The sequence below is a fragment of the Trachypithecus francoisi genome, unplaced genomic scaffold, assembly GCF_009764315.1.
Source record: "Trachypithecus francoisi isolate TF-2019V2 unplaced genomic scaffold, Tfra_2.0 Lachesis_group2, whole genome shotgun sequence".
NCBI classification, from domain to species: Eukaryota; Metazoa; Chordata; class Mammalia; order Primates; family Cercopithecidae; genus Trachypithecus; species Trachypithecus francoisi.
Window position 1 is genome coordinate 70,323,404 of NW_022681465.1, and position 20,843 is coordinate 70,344,246.

A 20,843-nucleotide genomic window follows, 5' to 3' on the forward strand; every position below is an offset into this window, starting at 1 on the left:
GCGCAATGGGGAGAGGGAACGCAGGCTTGGTGTTAGACCCGAGTGCACACCCAGCCTCTGCTGCTTACGCTCTGCATGACCTAAGCGAGTTACTTGACAATGCTGAGCGTCAGTCTTCCCATATGTAAATGGGGATAATGGTTATGAGGAGGAAACCATTGGTTATGAGGATGAAATGTGAAGATGCCGGTGTAATGCCTGACTCACAGACATGTTCCGCACAGAGTAGCCATTGGTGGGGTTGTGCTTTTTTTTTTGGCAACACTTTTGACGTGTGGAAGGTGAGTTGCGTGTGGAAAGACTTGGTGAGTTGGAAAGGCAATACAGACCTGGAGCAAGAAAAAGGCTATGTTTATCAACCGGAACTTTTTACTATCTTCATGCCTTCTCATCCCTATCCTACCCCCGGTCATTCTTTGCTTTGTGTTTAAAGGCCATCCGTCTGGCTTCTCCCTCCATATACTTAGAACTCCCTGTGTGAGATAGCAGGAGGCTCTTGCCATCAAGGGTGTGCTGGTATTTACAGGTGTGGGCTGTTTGCTTATAAGAGCCGCAGAGAGGTTTGCACACCTGGAATGCTGGTGCAAGTGGCAGGCAAGTTTCACATACCCTCACCGTGCTCAAGGAACCCCACTTTGGTTTTCTTTTTCTGCCAGCTATGCATTTGTCCTCTTCTTGCAGTCTATTAATCCCATTTAAAAATTTTATTGTATATATTTAAGGTATATAGCATATTTTGTTATATGTATGTGAAATGGCTACTATAATCAAGTACATTAACATACTCATTATCTCACATAGTTACCCCTTTTTTATGGCAAAAGCACCTAAAATTTACTCTCTTAGCAAAAATTCTGACTACAATACAATATTATCAACTCTAGTCCTCCTGTTGTACACTATATCTTGGGATGTGTTCATCCTGCATATCTGTGGCTTAGTATTGTTTGATCTACATCTCCCCTAGAGTCTGTTAAACTTCATTTCAGTTGTCATAAAAGTAATAACTGACATTTATTAAGCACTTGCTATGTGACAATGCAGTGTTTGCAGTTTAATCCTCTATATGATTTTAAGTGATGGTGTTTGTGTCATCTCAGCTTCAGAGATGAAGAAACTGCAGGGTCAGGAATAGTAGGTTGAGAGATAAGTGGAAAGGCAGGAATCTAAAGTCTGGCTAACTCCACAGTCATGACCATCATACCATATCTAGTTATGCTTGGCTTAGGGTTTAGGTAGCTCCCGAATTCATTTTTTCTGTGAGATGTTCATCTTCCTAAAAAATGTATATTATTTGGAAAGAAAACGAATTGTTCCAAAACTTTTCCCAGATTGTTATTGAATGCTGGTTAAGCTATATATAGTTTGCCTTCTTGCAAGAGGAAACATCAAGCATGAGATTCAAGACAACCAGAGCAGTGCTGATCTGGTGTTAATACCTTGGAGGCCAAAATGGATTTCTGTCTGGTCAGGAAGGTACAAAGTGTGCCACTCTCTTAAGGATATCTTACCTACAGTCCACCTTTTTATTGATAGACGTCAAATCACATACTGACAATTTTTTTATGATGAAATTATTTCATAACTTTGGCCAGTGGTCCACTTATTTCAAGCACTATTAGAAAATTCTAGTACACCTAAGCATTTAAAATGTTCCTTCATGTGCTTGTCATTTTATTTTTTTAAATTGAATTCAACTATGGGTATTAAAACCCTCTTATTGGCCGGGCACGGTGGCTCACGCCTGTAATCCCAGCACTTTGGGAGGCCGAGGCGGGCGGATCACGAGGTCAGGAGATCGAGACCACGGTGAAACCCCGTCTCTACTAAAAATACAAAAGATTAGCCGGGCGCGGTGGCGGGCACCTGTAGTCCCAGCTACCCGGGAGGCTGAGGCAGGAGAATGGCTTGAACCCAGGAGGCGGAGCTTGCAGTGAGCCAAGATCGCGCCACTGCACTCCAGCCTGGTGGACAGAGTGACACTCCGTCTCAAAAAAAAAAAAATAGCCGGGCGCGGTGGCTCAAGCCTGTAATCCCAGCACTTTGGGAGGCCGAGACGGGTGGATCACGAGGTCAGGAGATCGAGACCATCCTGGCTAACATGGTGAAACCCCGTCTCTACTAAAAAAAATACAAAAAATTAGCCGGGCGATGTGGCGGGCGCCTGTAGTCCCACCTACTCGGGAGGCTGAGGCGAGAGAATGGCATAAACCCGGGAGGCGGAGCTTGCAGTGAGCTGAGATCCGCCACTGCACTCCAGCCTGGGCGACAGAGTGAGACTCCGTCTCAAAAAAAAAAAAAAAAAAAAAAAAAAATAATAATAATAAAAACCTCTTATTGTGGTATTCAGTACCTTTTTTGAACGTCCCTTTTGTTTGAGAAACACCACCTATAATCTAAGTTATATTTTTCCCTTATTTCACATTAGTTCATACACACACATATATACACATACATATACACGTGTATGTTTTAAGCTTAAAGATATTATAAGGCACAGCTGAACTATGACTATTCCTATTGGATATCTATGACAGCCTTATTTCATAATAAAATGCTAACTTTCCTTCCTTTAGTAATAGTTCCATGTTGCTATAGTAATCATGGCAATTGCTTAACAAAAGTGGCAAATAGGATCTTCTAAGAAGTTTTGAATCTGTTTGCCTAGTAATATAATAATTAATTGATCTGAGCAATCATTTTTTAAATTGTCAACTTGAATGCTGGAATATGATTCTCTGGTTCTAGATCACGGCAGTGCTAATGTTCACATTGAACCATCTAAATTGGAAGTATATAGAAAGAGAAAGATGGAAGCTTATCCCTGGTGAGATCAAGAAAAATTCTCTGATGCCTTAAAAATCATAGCTAATTCTATAGTCGATTTAAAAACAAAGGTTCATTTAGAATGTGCTTCAAGGGGATTTAGCAGCAGTGTTCTCCTTGTTAGTAATATTGTTGAGGGCTTCCAGCATTTAGTGTGACCTGACTGGCCAAATTAAGCATCTCCTCTTTTCTAGGTCTGATGAGTCTCTGTGGCAGACCTTAGACCTCACAGGTAAAAATCTGCACCCGGATGTGACTGGTCGGTTGCTGTCTCAAGGGGTGATTGCCTTCCGCTGCCCACGATCATTTATGGACCAACCATTGGCTGAACATTTCAGGTAAAGATGAAGAATCCCTGGAAAAGACTATTTCTGAATTTCGAGGTAGAAACAGATCAAAGCTTTCTTTCTCTTTCTTTGTCTTTCTTTGCCTTTCTCTTTCTCTTTCTTTCTTTCTTTTTCTCTTTCTTCAGCCTTGTAGCCTATGGTAGGTTATCTGTGCAGTGTGACATGTTAATTCCGTACTTTGCTATGGGGCCTTTGTGCTGAAAGCTAGCATAGATTTCAATGACACTGTTCCCATTTTACTCAGGGTTACTGTTAATCTCTTCCCAGGGTGAAAGAAGCACATTTATCTTCTCAAGTCCTCAGCTGATGAGGACTGTGAGTCCCGCAAGGCAGGCACAAGTAAAGTACTCACCGGCAGATGCAAGGGTGCCCAGTTACTTCCACACCGCCCATTTCTTATCAATAAAAAAAGTGAGGAGTCTATTCATATTTGTAGCTTGGGGTTTATGATTTTTGTCGCGGAGAAATTTGGAACCTGAAAAAAGTGCCCTCTTTTTGTTTGTTTTGTAGAATATTTTGAAAAAGAATTTTCTGTTACTGGTAATTTTGCAATACTAAGGTTACTGCTATCACATACTTGAGTGGAATAACTAGGTACTCAACAGAAAAATAAGCTGAAGATAGCAGAGCTAAAGACAAAACATGTCTCTTGACTCCAATACTTTTTCCCTTCTTTCTGTAGTCAGAATCATCTCTCCCACTGCTTTTTATCCTGTTCCTCCTGTGGCTGTTCCTTCTCAGTCTCTTTCACACATGTGATTTCCTTTGTTCACTCCAGGGTTGGTTCCTGGCTGCCACCTTTTTCACATCCAAATGCTGTCCTTGGACAAGCTGTGTCCTATACACCCACATTTATGCCCAGGACTCTCAGTTCCTCATCTACAGCTTGGCCCTCCCTTTCAAACTCCCAAATTTCTAATTACTTAAAAACTTCTGTACCTGAATTTCTTACGAGTACTTCAATATTAGCATAACTAATATTAAATTTGGCCTCCCCCCCTTTTTTTTTTTGAGATGGAGTCTTGCTCTGTCACCGAGGCTAGAGTGCAGTGGCGTGATCTTGGCTCACTGCAACCTCCGCTTGCTGGGTTCAAGCAATTCTCCTGCCTCAGCCTCTCAAGCACTGACTTGACTGCAGTGCTTGGACTGCAGGCGCGCATCACCGTGCTCAACTAATTTTTCATATTTTTAGTAGAGATTGGGTTTCACCATGCTGGCCAGGGTGGTCTCGAACTCCTGACCTTGTGATCTGCCCAACTCAGCCTCTCAAAGTGTTGGGATTACAGGCGTGAGCTACTGCGCCCGGCCTGGTCTCCCTTTAAAACGTGCTCTTCCACTATCTTCCCTGTTCCATTGCTGCTCACCCATTCACCCCTGCTAGAAAACAGGAGCCGTTATAGTCTTATTCTCCTTGTCACCCACGTCCGGCTCATTGTTGTGATGCCCACTTATTATTTTCTAAGTGGGACTATATTAGCAGCAACATCTGTACTTGGCAAAAATCCTCTTGAATTTTAAAATGAATGAAGATGGGAATACACTAGTAACAATTTGTTTTATGACCCTATAGTTAATGCTTGAAGTATGTATTTAGAGTCTTGTTTGTGATTGACTGCTCATTTGGGGAGACAAAGGGATCTGATTTGATCTGGATGTACCTGTGAGAGCCACCTATGGAGCCCCTTTTTTCTCTCCGTGTTTAGCCCTTTTCGTGTGCAGCACATGGACCTGTCGAACTCGGTTATAGAAGTGTCCACCCTCCAAGGCATACTGTCTCAGTGTTCCAAGTTGCAGAATCTAAGCCTGGAAGGCCTGGGGCTTTCGGATCCCATTGTCAAGTGAGTGGCAGCCAGAGTGTCACAAAGGCAGTTGTTTTTATGTGTATGAATTTTTTTCCTTGTATATATATAACTGGGGTGCCCTTCTAGCCATATCCAGGTGGATACAGAAAATTTCTAGTGCAGGGCTCTTGCTTCTGCAAAACTTTTCAGGACTCACTGAAGCAACAGAAGCTTGAATGCTAACTGTATGCCAGGCCCTGTGCTAGTTTCTAGAGATACAAGGATGAACAGTGCATGTGTATTATTTGGAAGAAAATGAATGCTCCAAAACTTTTCACACATTGTTAGTGAATGCTGGTTAAGCTATAGTTTACCTTCTTGCAAGAGGAAACATCGAGCAAGACATGTCTGTTTCCTCTTGCAAGAAGGTAAACTATTTATGAGCAAGACAGATAATTACCATGCTAGTGTGTTTATTAAATATTTTGGTGAATATGTGGCAACACGCAAGGAGCCGCCTTCTTAGAGGAAGTGACTCTTGAGTACTGAAGATATCTAGGTAAGAGATCTCCAGGTAATAAGACAAAGCAACCAGTCTAGGTAAAGCTTCCTGTGTGGTTCTAAACTCTACCTGGTTGGAAGTTACTGGAGCACAGGACTAAGGGAGGGGAATGACAGGAGGTGAGGAGAGTCAGGGATCAGATTGTAATAGGCCTCTGTGCCTTGCTGTAAGAAGAATGGACTCTTCCATCAAGAGGGAAGCATGGGCCAGGTGCGGTGGCTCACACCTGTAACCCCAGCACTTTGGGAGGCTGAGGGGCGGATCACCTGAGGTCAGGAGTTTGAGACCAGCCTGGCCAACATGGTGAAACCCTGTCTCTACTAAAAATACAAAACTTAGCTGTGTATGGTGGTGCATGCCTATAATCCCAGCTACTCAGGAGACTGAAGCAGGAGAATCGCTTGAACCCGGGAGGCGGAGGTTGGCATGAGCTGAGACCACGACATTGCACTCCAGCCTAGGTGACAAGAGCAAAAGTCCATCTGAAAAAAAAAGGAAGCATGGTGGAGAGAGTTGTTCTGAGAGTGGAAGGAACATGTCAAGAGTTGAAATTTAGGAAATTAACTTGCCAGGCACCATGGAGGGTCCATCGAGGATAGAAGAAGCTAGAGTAGTTAATGATACTGCTGTGTTCATTCATGTGAGAAATAATGAAGTCTGATACAAAACAGATAGCAATAATAGCAGCTGTTTTGGGGCATATATTATGTGCCAGATAGTGAATTTTGTAAATGCGTTTTCATTTAATTCTGACAGCAACCCCATGAAGTATGATCTTACTTGTTTCCTTTTTATAGCTGTGGAAACTGAGACATAGGGAGACTGAATAAGTCTTTTCCAAGGTCACACTGTTAATAGGTAGCTGAACCAAGATGTGAACCTGGTGATATAGTATTTCCAGAATTCTTACTCTTAATCACTAAGTTTTACTAACACAGGGCATTTGGGGATGTAGTAGAGAAGATGGCAAATTTGAGAGATGTATAATCAAAAGAACCTGGTGATTTTACAAGTAGAAGTTTGCAAGCTAATTCTAATTATGGGTGAAATGGATATATGTTTATTCCATTGTCTTTTTAATTCAAAAAGTACATTGATTGATATTCTTGTGTATTTGCTTCATAGTGTATTTTATCACATTATATCATTTAATCTTCTTGATAACCCTACTAAGAAGGTTTTCACAGATGAGTAAACTGAGGCAAATTATCCTGTTTGATGTCTGAGAGATAGTGATATACATTTTAAACTCACTGACTCAAAGACCTATGAACTTAGCTACACTTGCCTGCTTTCATCTACATGTTGTTGATGAATAGTGTCTTATTGGTCTTTTTCTTCTGGCGTTTTTCTCTTTTTCCAGTAATCTCGCACAAAACTCAAATTTAGTGCGGCTTAACCTTTCTGGGTGTTCTGGATTCTCTGAATTTGCCCTGAAGACTTTGCTAAGCAGCTGTTCCAGGTATGAAAGATGTGAGACTTGATTATAGACTCTTATATCAAATGTAAAATTATCCCTCACATCTGTATAAAATTGGATGAACTTTTTGAGCTTTTTGTAACTTTCCAGGCTCTTGATTTGGTGAATGCAGCATCTTTTGTCCTCTAAACTTTCTGTCCAAACTCAGGAGCCAAGTCAATTGAGTTTGCAAGCGATACTTTTTTATCTCTCTTTTGTTTATTTGGAACTGTTAAAGTAAGGGAAGTATAGTAGTGTCTGTCAACAGTACGGTTGTAAGAAATCAACTCACAGTTAACTATACATTCAGGTTTTTTCCCCTATGGTATCTGTAGACCTAACTTACAATTTTTGATCAAATTTTGTGTTTTATAAATATAGACCATAAATTTGGGCAATTCTATTAACAATAGCTTTCATAATAATGTCAGCACATAAAGGATACAGAGTTACAGATGTTGCTAAGTGAGGGGAATACATGCTTTTTGGAATACACAGTACTATGCATATGTGTGTTTTAAAAAAATATCCCTTGGTCTCCATGGTACCTCTGTGTCTTAATGGTCCATTTAAAATAGATTGCCTCCGGATATGAATGTTATCAGTGAGATCAAATGTATAGCCCTATATTTAGTCAGCAGTGCCAGAAGTGGGGAGTGGGGATTAATGGTTGTATTTTGTCTCTGAAACCCTCGTTTTTGCTCAGTTAGCAGAGGCACAGTAAGATGAAGTGGCTTTTTGCAATGTCAGCATCTCTTTTGTGCAATCCTTCAATTGTGTAAAACATCCTGAGTGATTGTTCAGTCTGTGTTGGGTGGTTGGTAGTTTGAGAAGGCAAACATAAAAGACTAACATTTCTACCTGCAGTACTGGAATAAGGTTTGAGCCATCAGGAAGAGAGTGCTTCTGTCCGTTTCCAGGAGGAGGCAGCATTCACCAAGGCCCTTCTGATCCCCTGGCAACTTTCAGGGACAAACAGGGTATACTTAGGTGACTACAGGTAGCTGCTGTTAGAGAAGCAGGTGTTCTATGCATGAAATGATAAGGAATCAATGGCTTTGCATTTTCTTTGTTTGCGGTTTGGGGCAAACTCATTCCCGTGAGTTTTAATTGGTTTCACGGTTTCATATTTTCTTTATTACCCCTCTTTTGTGCAGACTGGATGAGCTGAACCTCTCCTGGTGTTTTGATTTCACTGAAAAGCATGTACAGGTGGCAGTTGCGCATGTGTCAGAGACCATCACCCAGCTGAATCTTAGCGGCTACAGAAAGAACCTCCAGAAATCAGGTTAGAGCTTCCAAGCCTGAACCACTGAGGCCTTCACAACGTAATAGATGAGATTCATTGAGCTTCTCCTAATCGTTCCTCCACATAAGTTTTCTCATTTAATCCAGTGCATGTGTTAGTCCCCTTTTTCAGATGAGGTAGCTGCTAAATCAGAAGGGTTAGGTGAAGGTAAGCAGCTAGTGAGCTAGAGCCGAGGTTTGAATTCAGGATCTAACAGTAGAAACCTTTACACTTGAAAACAATTTATTTTTAAGCAGAAAAACTTTTAATCAACTAAATGATTAGGTAAACCTCAACATAAAAATACATAAATGTAGCATTTTATTAGTATTAAATAGTGGTTCTTCATTAGTTAATGGGGCTATTTTGTCTGTATGGGGACATTTGTCAATGTCTGGAGACATTTTTTTTTTTTTTTTTTTTTTTTTTTTGAGACGGAGTCTAGCTCTGTCGCCCAGACTGGAGTGCAGTGGCTGGATCTCAGCTCACTGCAAGCTCCGCCTCCCGGGTTTACGCCATTCTCCTGCCTCAGCCTCCCGAGTAGCTGGGACTACAGGCGCCCGCCACCTCGCCCGGCTAGTTTTTGTATTTTTAGTAGAGACGGGGTTTCACCGTGTTAGCCAGGATGGTCTCGATCTCCTGACCTCGTGATCCGCCCGTCTCGGCCTCCCAAAGTGCTGGGATTACAGGCTTGAGCCACTGCGCCCGGCCTGGAGACATTTTTTATTGTCACAGCTATAGGAATGCTGCTGGTCTTTCTTGGGCAGAAGCCAGGATGCTGCTGGACGATGTATAGGATGGAGCATATCATGCACAATAATCTGGTCCAAACATCAGTTCCAAGGTTGAAAAACTGTTATTAACTCTGTTAATAAGTTCATATTTATGACTTTTACTTTTTATTCAGTCCAAGAGGGCAACGAGGTTTTTTAGATGAAAACAGGCCTTAGGAGTCAGGGGTAGCAGGAACAGTCTTTAAAAACCTTAATATTCAGTTACGCTTTATTTTACTTGTATGTTAATGAGAAAATCTTGATTTGCAAAGATAAGTGATTACAAATGGCAAGTTTTTTAAATGGCTTCACCGTCTCAGGCCAACATTCAGTTTGTGGGCTATACAAAACCTAGTTAAACCAGCAACACACATCAACCATATCTAGATGTTAGTACTAGCTTATTTGGGTGTGTTTTGTTTATTATAGTTTTTATTATTCTGAAAAAGATTTGAATCAAACATCTGCAGAATATATCTTAAAATTTAAGTAGTATAAAACTACTTCTCCAGGACAGACGTCCTCTGGTAAGGTGTATAAAGCTATAGAAAATAATTGCTAGCCTGTCATGAGTGGGTAGAGATTCGAGTCTTTCACCTGTACAAGGACTCAGATTTGGACTACTGCCATTCCAAACACTTGCATTTTCAGACAAGGTGAACACTTTCTTTAGCAAGCCGTAAAAGCAGCAATCGTGTCTTCATTTCTTACCACTCTTCCCACCCAGTATTTATAATTACTATTTTAAAACTGATCATAGCATTATACAGTCATTTTAAAAAATGCAAAATATAGAAAAACGCAAGGGGAAGCAAATTATCAATAATCTAACATCTTGCTAGGCTTTTTCCTGTACAAACAATTTTTTTTAAATGGGACATAATATATTAAATACTTTGTAATATGCTTTTTTTCCCCCCAGATAACCCCATTTTCAGTGGCTACATCATGTCATCATCAGTGGCTATGTGATAGTCCATCAAATAGATATGGAATAATTTATAGTAAATCAATAATTTATGCAGTTGATCTTCTAATGGACATTCAGAATCTTCCCAGTTTTTCTCTACTATAAACAATTTTATGAGTGACAGAGACAAATCTTTGGATGCATTTCTAAGGATGGATTCTTAAAAGTGGAATTGCTGGGTCCAGCATTAGGTACTATTCTCAAGTTTTGGATAATTTCTGCCAGATTTTCCTTCAAGAAGTTTAAACTCCCACCCATGAGCATCCTTTTGGTGTGAAATCCCATCAGTCTTGCTTCTTCTCTGTTTGTCTGCAGGTGAAGGGAAGGCAGTGCCTTGTTTATATTTCTTTCCTACATCTGGATCTTTCACTACTTTACTGAAAGATTTTCTAACATGAACTGAGGCTGTGGGCACAAGGTTGAGAAACTGCTGTAGGCAAAGTGCTGTTGGTTTTGTCCAAGTTTGGCTTAAAACCGTTCCCTTTGTTCCTCCAAGAAAGAGAACAGAGAGCCTGTTTACCAAGTTTTGGCAGAAATAGTAGGTATTAAAATTCTGCTTGCTAGACACATTCAGGACAGAGAGGCAGAATATAAATTGAAGTGTTAGTTTTTTAATTATACAATGGGGATAAAAAAATTTTTAATGTCATTAACAATAGCACACACCATTTCATTATATATGAGATAATTTGGATTTGGTTTTAGCTAATAGACTGGTACCAGATGGCCTGGGTTCAAATATCCACTCTGCCATTTACTGGGTAGACTTGAGCAAGTTGCTAAACTTACCTGTTCTTTAGTTTTCTCAGCAGTAAAATGGAGATAAGTAGACCCCATCTCTTAGAATTACAGGAGAATAAATGAATTAAGATATGTACAGCATGTGGAACAGTTCTTGCCACATGGTAAGAGTTCAGTTACTGTTGGCTGTTATTACTGTTCCTTCCCCCACTACCCCCATCACTACCTTTCCAGTGGAAAGGGTTAGGGTTAGGGATGAGGCACAGAAACGTTTTGGTCTTGGATTTGACCTTGACTTCTGCTCACCTCTCCTTTGAATTGACGGGTTGGATTATGTGTTTCTGAGATCCCTTCTAGCTCAGGTTGGGTCTACCGTTTGTGGTGAAATGAAGGGGACAGTGAAAAGGAAACCTTGGCAGTGACTACTCTTTACTAACTACTTCCTGCCCAGGGAGGACAGAGCTTAAGTGTGGGCCAGAGAAGGAGACTAACCCACTTTATCCCCTAATGTTTGGTTCTTTCTCCAGTGGTGTCAAAGTATGATTGCATCTGATTTTGCTGATGGCTAGTTGGCTGGTTAGATGATTGGTCCCTCAAAATTTTATTGTGTACTTTTTTCATTTTTCGGTCATTTATTAAATACTTATTGAGCACCTACAATGATTGAAGCTCTGTTCCAGACTCAGGAGACATAGCCTTGAACAGGGAAAGTCACCCTTACGAAGCTTACTTTATATGGGGGAGCCAGAAAGTGAACATATTTCATAAATGTTATGAAAGGAGGTAAAAATGCAAGGACGAAAAGCAAAGCAGAGTAACCAGATAGAATGTGGCAGAAAGGAGACTACTTTTAGATGGAATGGTCAAAGACAGGGCCTCTCTGAGGAGGAGGAGACTGTACTGGATCCACAGACCTGACTGAGTGAAAAAGGAATCCATATGCATATGTGAGAGAAGAACATTCAAGAACAAAGGACCAGTGAGTGCAAATATCTTGATATGGAACCAGTGTGTGAGAGGAAGCAGGGAGAACAGTGAGAGGAGAGAGATGGCCAAGGGCTGTCTAAGCCAAGGCAAAAGCTTTGAATTTTTTCTAAGTGACATGGGACATGGGAGACCATTGGAGTATTTCAGTCAGAGCAATGATGTGACTGACTTCATTTTAAAAGACTCAGGCTAGTGCTATGTTGAGAAAAGGCTGTAGCAGGGAAATATGAAGCAGGGAGACCAGTTAAGAGACTAGGGTGGTGACACTTAAGGTGGTAAGAAATGATCAGATTTGGGTACATTTTAAAAACCAACATCATGAGATTTGGTGACAGAATGAACGAGGGATGTGAGAAAAATAGTCCACTATGATTTCAAGGGTTTTGGCTGAAGCCACTGGATTCGTGAAATTATCGCTTGCTGAGATGGGAGAGAGTTTAGGGAAGGAGGAAATTTGGGGGAGAAACTGAGTATTTGATTTTAGACATAAATTTAGAGGCCTATCGCATATCCAAACAGTATGTTGAGGAGGCAGTTGAAAATGCTAGTCCAGAATTTAGGGGAGGGGATATACCTGTGAGATGAAAAAACCCTCAAATGTTAATGAAGTTTGCCTGTTGTTCTAAATAAGTGACATTGATTCATTTTCTGATTGCCAAGTAGCTTACATGACTTTCTTCCAGATTCTGAAAAGTTGCCTGTAATCCCAATACCCTTGAATACTGCAGTTAACATTTTGGATATATTTCCTTCCAGCCTTTTTTTTTTCTTTTCTTTTCACTCTTTCATTCTGTGTATGTGTTTGTGTGTAAATGTGAGTTTGAGTGTGTTTTGGCCAAGTTGAAATTATAACGCATTGTATATATTTTGTTTACAATCTATCCTCGTATTTTTTTATGTATGAAATGTTATCAGAAAGCGTTTTCATAATGATTAGCAGTGTATATGGAATGGATGAGGTTAACATATTAAACTAATTGGAGGAGGGGCTAATATAACTGTTGCCACGTTGAATATATTCATACACATCTATGTTTTTCCAAAAGTGGAGTTACTGGACCAAAAGTAAAGTGTATAATTCTCCGAATTCTTTAAAAAAAAAAAAAAATCCATTTACTATGCAAAAAAATCAGTCCGGGGTTCAGACTCCTGAAAGCCTGCAAATAAAATTAAATATCTATCTGTGGTGTGTGAAAGACCTACTTTATAATAGACCTATTTTATAATAGAATTTTTTTTCACTTGATGGCTGAGAAGAAATATTTCTAATTTTATTTGGTATTTCTTGCTCCTTTTTATTATCTTGGTATTTTGCAATGTAGATTTGTTCATATTCATTGCCTTTTTGATTTATCTTTTTTCTCTTTATATAAGATTAACTCTGTTTAATGTATGTTGAAAATATTTATTCCCAGTTTTCTGATACTTTTTAAATTGTTTTGTTTTACTATGGTAGAGTTTTAAAATTTTATGTAGTAAATTGATGTGTTCCCTGTGTTTTCTTTTATGTTTAGAAATACCTTATCCCAAGATTCAATTAAATAATTACCCTAAATTAGTTAATAATTTTTAATATTTAATATATTATTATCCTAAATACAAAATAATATTTTTGTATTTAGAACTTATTATGTGGAATGTATTTAAATATGTTATTTGAGTTGGAGAAATAATTTTTTCCAGTTGTAGTAGCAATATTTCTTTTTACTGATCCATTATTTCTCTTGTTGATCTGAGGTGCTACCTTTGTAATATTGTTTGCTTATATATACTGATATTTAATTTTACTTTTTGCTATTGTGAATGGGATTTTTTTCCCTATTGTTTTTCCGGCCTGCTATTGCTGATACATAGATAAGCTAAAGATCGTCATTTTACCCAGTTCTCTTTTTCGGGTGATTCTCTTGGGCTTTTTGGGTAGAAAATTTTATGTTCCAAGATGATCATTTTTTCTTTTGAATAGTGTGTGGTTCTAATTGCATTGCCCTGAACTTCCAGAATGATGTTCAATGATAGTAGTGATAACAAATATCCTTGTCTTGTTCCTCATTTAATAGTGACCATCATGTTTTTTTTTGCTTTTCCTAGATCTCTCTACTTTAGTTAGAAGATGCCCCAATCTTGTCCATCTAGACTTAAGGTATTTTTTTGTTTATTTTAGATCAAAAGTTGAAAAATCTTGATTTCTCATTAAATGGGGAAAGGATCATAATGGTAAATTGAAGCAACTAAGCAGTAGGTTATTTCTGTATTCTTTATCTAGGATCAATGTGTGATTTTCAGTATCTTTTTTACTGCCTTCTTACAGTGATAGTGTCATGCTAAAGAATGACTGCTTTCAGGAATTTTTCCAGCTCAACTACCTCCAACACCTATCACTCAGTCGGTGCTATGATATAATACCTGAAACTTTACTGTAAGTATGTTTTGTTTTTAATGCTTAATAGAAGGCAGGAAACAACAGAGATGCCCCTTGGTGTGAAAATCCATTATTATTAATAGACATATAAAACCGAAACATTAGTGATTAGTATACCACAGACTGGCTATGAAAGACCAGCAGAGTGTTGCTTAAACTGTCTGGTGAAATTGAGTTGATCCAGATTGTTCACTAAACATTTTGTTTAGCTGTAAGCAGTTTTAATGACTAGCTTGCTGTCTTAGTATCTATGAGACGACTTAGCAGAGAAGCAGAAGATAACCTTTGCCTCCAGGAAACTTGAAGTATAATTGGGAAGGCAGACCCAATGTGGGTTAGTGTCTTTTTTTTTTTCTTTCCAAATTTTTTGGATTAACTCCAGTTGATTCAAAAAGCTTTCATCTGGGCTTAAAGTTCTGTATCTTCTTAGTGATGTGTGTCCTGGATAGTGAAGGAATTGGAAGGATATAAGCCTGTAGATGGTATGTATTGTAAGTCTGATGCTATTTTTGAAGAGGGGTGTGTTAAGGTCTAAAAAGTGAAGTGACTTATTCAAACCCTGATGGTGAGTTGGTGGCTGACCTGGGTCTAAATCCTAGGTCTCCTGGACAGAGGCAAAATAGTCGCTATCTAATCCAATGGTTCATGCAAGGGTTAGTTTTACCTGCTCAGCAACTTACACAGAATCAAGGGAGTGCAAGAAAGAAGCAGCCTGGTCCATCTGTCCTTTGGGAAACACCATACCCAACTCATCCCTGGGAATCATATCTTTATTGTTTTAAAAGGTTTTCTGTATTTCATCCCAAAGGACTAGAAAAGTCTCCCTAATGGCAAATGTGCATGTGTAGCAATTTTATTAAAAACCACAAGAGGTCAGTATCTTAAGAGCTGATCAGGTGCCCAACATGTCTTGAATGCGGCTGCTGGACTCATTTATGTAGCTCACAAACTAAACAAAGGTTAATTTAGCTTCCAGCTCCTACGTAGGAATGGTGGTGAATTTGAACAAAGAATTTTAGTCCTCAGAATCATAGTTTGGATCTTTTAAGTTAGTTTCAAGAATTAATGAATAAATCAGATACTTCAGCTATACAGAGTTAACTAGTAGAATTAGGAAATCTGGCAGTTATGCATTTTAATTAATCATTTTAATTAATCTTGGGGTTCAGGGTCTCAGCTGGTATCTCATTTGGGAAAGGACTGCCTAAAATAGGATGGCAGGATTTACTTTCCTGGCTCTCAAATGTTGGGGTTTAAATTCATGTGCATGAAACTCTTATTAAAATCCCTGCCCTCTCTATTTTCTAGCATCCAGAACTCCTAGGAGCTTCTAGCGTCTACCCAAAAAGACTTCTCTGTCATCCATTCTTTCCTGTCCTTGCCATCTGGCCTCCTGCTTCTTTGCCTGTGCAGCCCCCTGGGGAGTGTGGTGATCATTCTTTTCAGGTTGCTTTTCTCAAGAGAATCTATCCATGTGTCTTGCTTTTGTTCCTTCTCTGCAGAAAGAAAGAAGCTAAGCAGGTAATGACCCAAATGCTTTTTCTCAAGCAGAGGTGAGGGGAAGGCTGTGAGCTCTTCATTTTAGTATTTTTATCCAGTGGGGTGATAGTAATAGTAATTGCGATACCTGCATAATAATCACATGGTAATACTTGGAGACAGTGTGAATTGATGGTTACAAACACGGGCTTGAAGTCACAGACATATTGTGAACCTTCACTGCATTATTATTTCTTATTTGTACAAATCTTACGAAATAAGAGGAACAGGGGCATTAGGAGTTTAGTTACAAGTCAGACCACTAGAATAGAGAAGAAGAAAGATCCCGTTCTTGAACATTAAGGTAAAAGAGTATATTTTTTTAGGTATTGTGTAAATAGTACACTGATTTGCATTGTGAATCCTTCAAGATGAGTTTGTTGGTACCTTATGCTTAAAAGTTTCTCAAGATAAAATGAGAATTAGAATGACTTTAATTTCAATCATTTTGGCAGTTGATATATTTGAGGTTTGTAATAAAAATTCAAGGGTGTTTCCATAGTAATTTCCAGAGAGCCACCTATGCTAAAGAACTTAAGGCTATCTATTTCTCTGAAGTGGGAAAATACAATTTGAATGTCTTGTCTTCTGTAGTAATGTTTTAAAATACTTGGGAAACTATAAATTTTTCTTCCCCGGGACCTATTCCCATTGTATTTATTCTCTTACTTCTTAATTGGTCTTCTTCTCTATGTCTAAACTTCCTTCTAATTCTTCCCTATTCCTCATTCAAGTCAGAAACCCAAACTGGAGATAGTAAACTAATCTAAGATAAGACTAAAAAACTTCTGTGGTAGGAGCATTTGTAGTTGAGGCATTTAAGATTTTATAAGGAAAATAGGATTATTGTATAGATAAGGTAAAGAGCAATCCTGTGAGTTCATAAATATCTTTTATTTTCTAAAATTCAATATACATAAGACATTGATGTCATTTTACACTTCTTACATTAGAAATAAAGACTCTTGAACTACTTATTTCTATTTGCTATCCCTTAGTTTGTTCTTCAGTCTCTTCCATTGTAGTTTTTAAAAGATGCTTGCAAATTTTTTATTCTGAGTTGCACATACCAGGAGGCTTTGTTTTTTATTTTTTGTCTCCTTAAAATCTTAGACTTTCTGGATTTTTGACTTGGGAACTAGTTCTTCATCCATCATTTTATCTTATATAACCCCCTTATATATAACACCCGAGTGTGTTCTGAGAGTCTGGTCTTCATTTCTTTCCTCACCAAATCTCTTTCCCAATGCTGTTGTAAGAACATGTCCTCCTCTGCCATCTGCCATTCCTCCTTTTCTTACTCCACCTACAGTTTCTTCTCTTAAATATTCTGTAGCGCAGAATGGCTCACAATTTGGCTAATTTGGATACACCAGAACCAGAATTCTCATAGTAATTACAACGTTTCTCAAATTTCACATGGGGGATTCAAAGTTGGAGCTGCATTGCTGTCATCGTAAGTGATTAAGTATCTGTGTATTGTGATCTTACTTTGATACTGTTTCTACAATCCAGAAAGCAGTTTACTTAATGACAGCAATTTGTTCTTTCCGATTTTCTTTGGTTATATACCTTTAGATCTTACTGTCCCCTTGTGAACAAGCATATTTATTTCATTTGGATAGTGCTTTTATTTTGTAAATTAGCCTTCATCCTGTACTCAGCTAATGTATGTTAAACATTTGTGGGGTTTAAGACACCTTGTGGAATGTAGAATAAATACATTTCGGAGAGTAGTGGGAAGACTGGAGGAGCAGGTTAGACACGGAAGGTCTTCAGACTATCTGCACAGCCTGGGTTCTGTAAACACAAGAGAAGCATCAAAGGGTTTTGGAGCAGATGAATGACTAACATGAGCTAGGCTTTAGGAAGATGCCTTGGAAATTAGTATATAGAATAGGCTAGAAGGAAGAAATCTGGAGGTCAGGTGACAGTTATAAGGAAAGTTTGGGGCTTTTTAAAAGTAATTATTGACGATGTGAAGATATAAAGGATGTTTCTGACTTTAGGTCATTGAGGTGCTCATTGATCTGTAGTAGGATTTTGTTGAAATTCCAAAATAAATGTTCCCTTTCCTGAGACTTTGTACTGTGTGTCCCAACCTTGAGCAAATACAGATTAGAGAGTTGAATTTCTAGGCACATAGATCTGAGTTAAGAAGAAAAAAATCATTACCAACACCAAACAGTATTTACTTTGGAGAAACAGAATTTGAGAAACTGAATTTGTGAAACAGAATTTCACTGTTAACAGGGTTGGATTTCATCTAATGTGAAATACCTAAAGGGACTGACTTATCTATGCAGAAAAAAATGGTAATATGTAGGGAGGTAAGATGGCTCTTGCCTCCTATAAAAGGTGTGATTTTTAACCCATTTTCTCCACCTGTACCCAACTACATAACCCTATCTAAAATATCTTAGGGAAGTCAGTGGTAGTTTTCGTCACACATAATGGACTTGTTGACTATGAACCGTTATTAAGAAGTTCATTAATCCTGACAACATCTCCCTTTGAGAGATGAGCCTAGTTCAAATAAAGGTCAAGTTCATATCCTTAATTTGCATGTAACCTGTGGTGGTTCCAGCTGGTGCCACAGTAAAACATTTGCTTCTACCATCACTCACTTGCTAGTTTCTTCTCACAATACAGTAACCCCATTCAGATCACTATATAAATCACAACTGGAGAAAGGAAGCAAATATGGTTGGATTCTTAAATAAACCTGAGTTTCTAAGGTTATTAGGAACCTCATTCAATAAAATGCAGCAGTGCGTTTCCTAATGCCTGTTGCTCAAGCTATATGGTCTGTGCTTTCCAGTTTAATCTGCTATTTTCTCAAATCATTTATTGTAAATTATATTTTCAGACTGCATTTTGTAGATGATACAAATTGTAAAATTTGGGTCATATAACTCTAGTCAAACAGTTTCCATAGGTACTGCCATTCTGAAAGTCTTTTTCTTCCTTTCCAGTGAACTTGGAGAAATTCCCACACTGAAAACACTACAAGTTTTTGGAATCGTGCCAGACGGTACCCTTCAACTGTTAAAAGAAGCCCTTCCTCACCTACAAATTAATTGCTCCCATTTCACCACCATTGCCAGGCCAACTATTGGCAACAAAAAGAACCAGGAGATATGGGGCATCAAGTGCCGACTGACACTGCAAAAGCCCAGTTGTCTTTGAAGTATTTATTGCAGGATGGTGTCTCTTCTTTAGAACAGGGAAAATAAGCAGGAAGCCCAGTTGCTGGAGTACTTAGCTAGTTTTATTCTTGGTTTTCCCTTTGCCTTCATTCTGCAAGTATACTAGTGAACCATTTGAGGGGGAAAACTATGAAATCTTGCTTTTTGAAATGATTCTAAAAGCTTCTATCACTGCTTTGCTCTTAAGAGCCAAAGTTGTAGGCCTTTTGAAATTTTGGGAGAGTGAGCCTATAATTTCAAGACACCTTAAAGAGCAAAATTTAAGCCACCTCTTCCAAGTGCCCTTCTTATTAAGTCTATTCAGAATCAAGCTTAAAAATTACCACCAGTAAACAATCTTCATAGCCCATATAACTTTTATCTATTTAATTTTATAGTATTGCTTTATAAGACAGCTTAGAAGAACAATAAACTATTTGTATTATGAGCTGAACAAAAAGAGAATCATAGGATAGTAGTGTCTGAGGCCATCTTTTCTGGGAATAGGAAAGAGAAAAATGCATTTTAATTTTGCCTTTAGATTTGAAATTAGGTTAATAGAAATAAGTAACCCCATGTAATTCACCTTAAAACTTACAGAAGACTAACCATTGCAAAACCCAGAGGTATAGAATTGGTATAGGATTTGAAGGCCCAGGAGACAGTTTTCTATGACAGGTTAATTTGAAGTATCCTGTAATGTTCATTAAGTTACTGTTTCCAGAATCTAAATTAGATGAGAAACATAATTGTGGTTTTCTAACTTGATAATCAAATTATGTTAACATGGGTCCTTTAGCTTTTAAAATGACTTGCTTTGTTTTAGAAAGGTGGTATTAATCCAGTCTGTATTCTTGAAAATTTGGATGGGAAGAATTCTGAAGTTGCCTGCTGTTTTCCTTTAGCGCTGAGGTTCTTAAGGTTGCTTTTATATTACTCTGGAATCAAGTATTTTAAATTGTCTTTTTTTTTTAATGATCTCTCACCAATAATTGTTTGAAACTATCCATTTTTAAGGTCATCAGACCTACAGTTCCCTAAGAGGAACTGCATTTTCTCTTCAATCAGAAATAATACAATAGAAGCAGGTATATGTTCCATGCAGTTTCAGTAGTAAGCACTACTTATACCTATATAAGAGTTAAAATCCAGATGTGGGACCTTTTGATACCATCAGTGATACATATATTTTCTAAACTGGTACAGAGAAGTGAAAAAGATCAAATTCTACTTCAAAATCACAAAAACTAGTTTAAACTGATGACTTCTTCATATGCTCAAAATGTAACGACAAAAAAAAAGCCAAAACCTGTCGTATTAACTTTTTTTTTTTTTTTAATCAAAAATTGTTAATGTTAGAAACATAGTATGAAGTGCCTTTATCTGCTTAGACCTAAGGAAGATTTTAAAGTTGGGTTACACAGGAAATGATTATGCTTCAATTTCTTAGTAGTTAAAAAGTGCTAAATACTACTTGAAATTATTGTTTACAGGTTAGTGACAAGAGCTGGGGTTAGGCTCCAGTTGGACTCTAACATCCAGATGCCCTCAAACATACAGAACTTCCAAACTCAAGTCCAGCCATAAGCTATTTTGCCAACATGTCAGAGTAATCTGTATTTTTGTATGTGATTTCTACTTTTATAGATTTGTTTTAAAATAAACACATTTTTATAAAAATGAGTACTTAAGCTAAGTTGTATTCCTTTTTTCTTTAAGTGTTGTGGTTAAAATTTGAAAGCATTTAGTGTGGTGTGCCATTTGGCTTAGATACCTCTAAATAAGACTCTTCAAAACAGAGCCCTGTTCTGACCCTTCTACTTCATATGCTTATCAAAAAAAAAATAAAATAAAAAAGTTTATAATGCCTTTTTAAAAGGGGCTAATACAGGCTTATCTTTAAAGTGCTTCCAGTAGTAATATACTTACAAAACCTTTGAATTCAAGTGACAAAGGAGTACTA

General features: G+C 38.2%; 1 protein-coding gene across 4 annotated transcripts in view; it reads left to right on the forward strand.

The window, feature by feature from the left end:
- SKP2 (S-phase kinase associated protein 2) overlaps positions 1-20,571 on the forward strand; it is a 33,109-nt gene extending 12,538 nt beyond the window's left edge. For 2 of the 4 annotated variants that reach the window (XM_033179363.1, XM_033179361.1), the window contains exons 4-10: positions 3,021-3,164; positions 4,877-5,011; positions 6,880-6,978; positions 8,133-8,263; positions 13,823-13,874; positions 14,043-14,150; positions 18,668-20,571. In XM_033179363.1, the coding sequence (XP_033035254.1) occupies positions 3,021-3,164; positions 4,877-5,011; positions 6,880-6,978; positions 8,133-8,263; positions 13,823-13,874; positions 14,043-14,150; positions 18,668-18,881 (883 nt within the window). In that variant the 3' untranslated portion in view covers positions 18,882-20,571. Of the gene's footprint in view, positions 1-3,020; positions 3,165-4,876; positions 5,012-6,879; positions 6,979-8,132; positions 8,264-13,822; positions 13,875-14,042; positions 14,151-15,461; positions 15,675-17,028; positions 17,149-18,667 lie in introns of all 4 variants that reach the window. The other 2 variants (XR_004429796.1, XM_033179362.1) reach the window with 2 other exon arrangements.
- Positions 20,572-20,843: the final 272 nt, after the last annotated feature.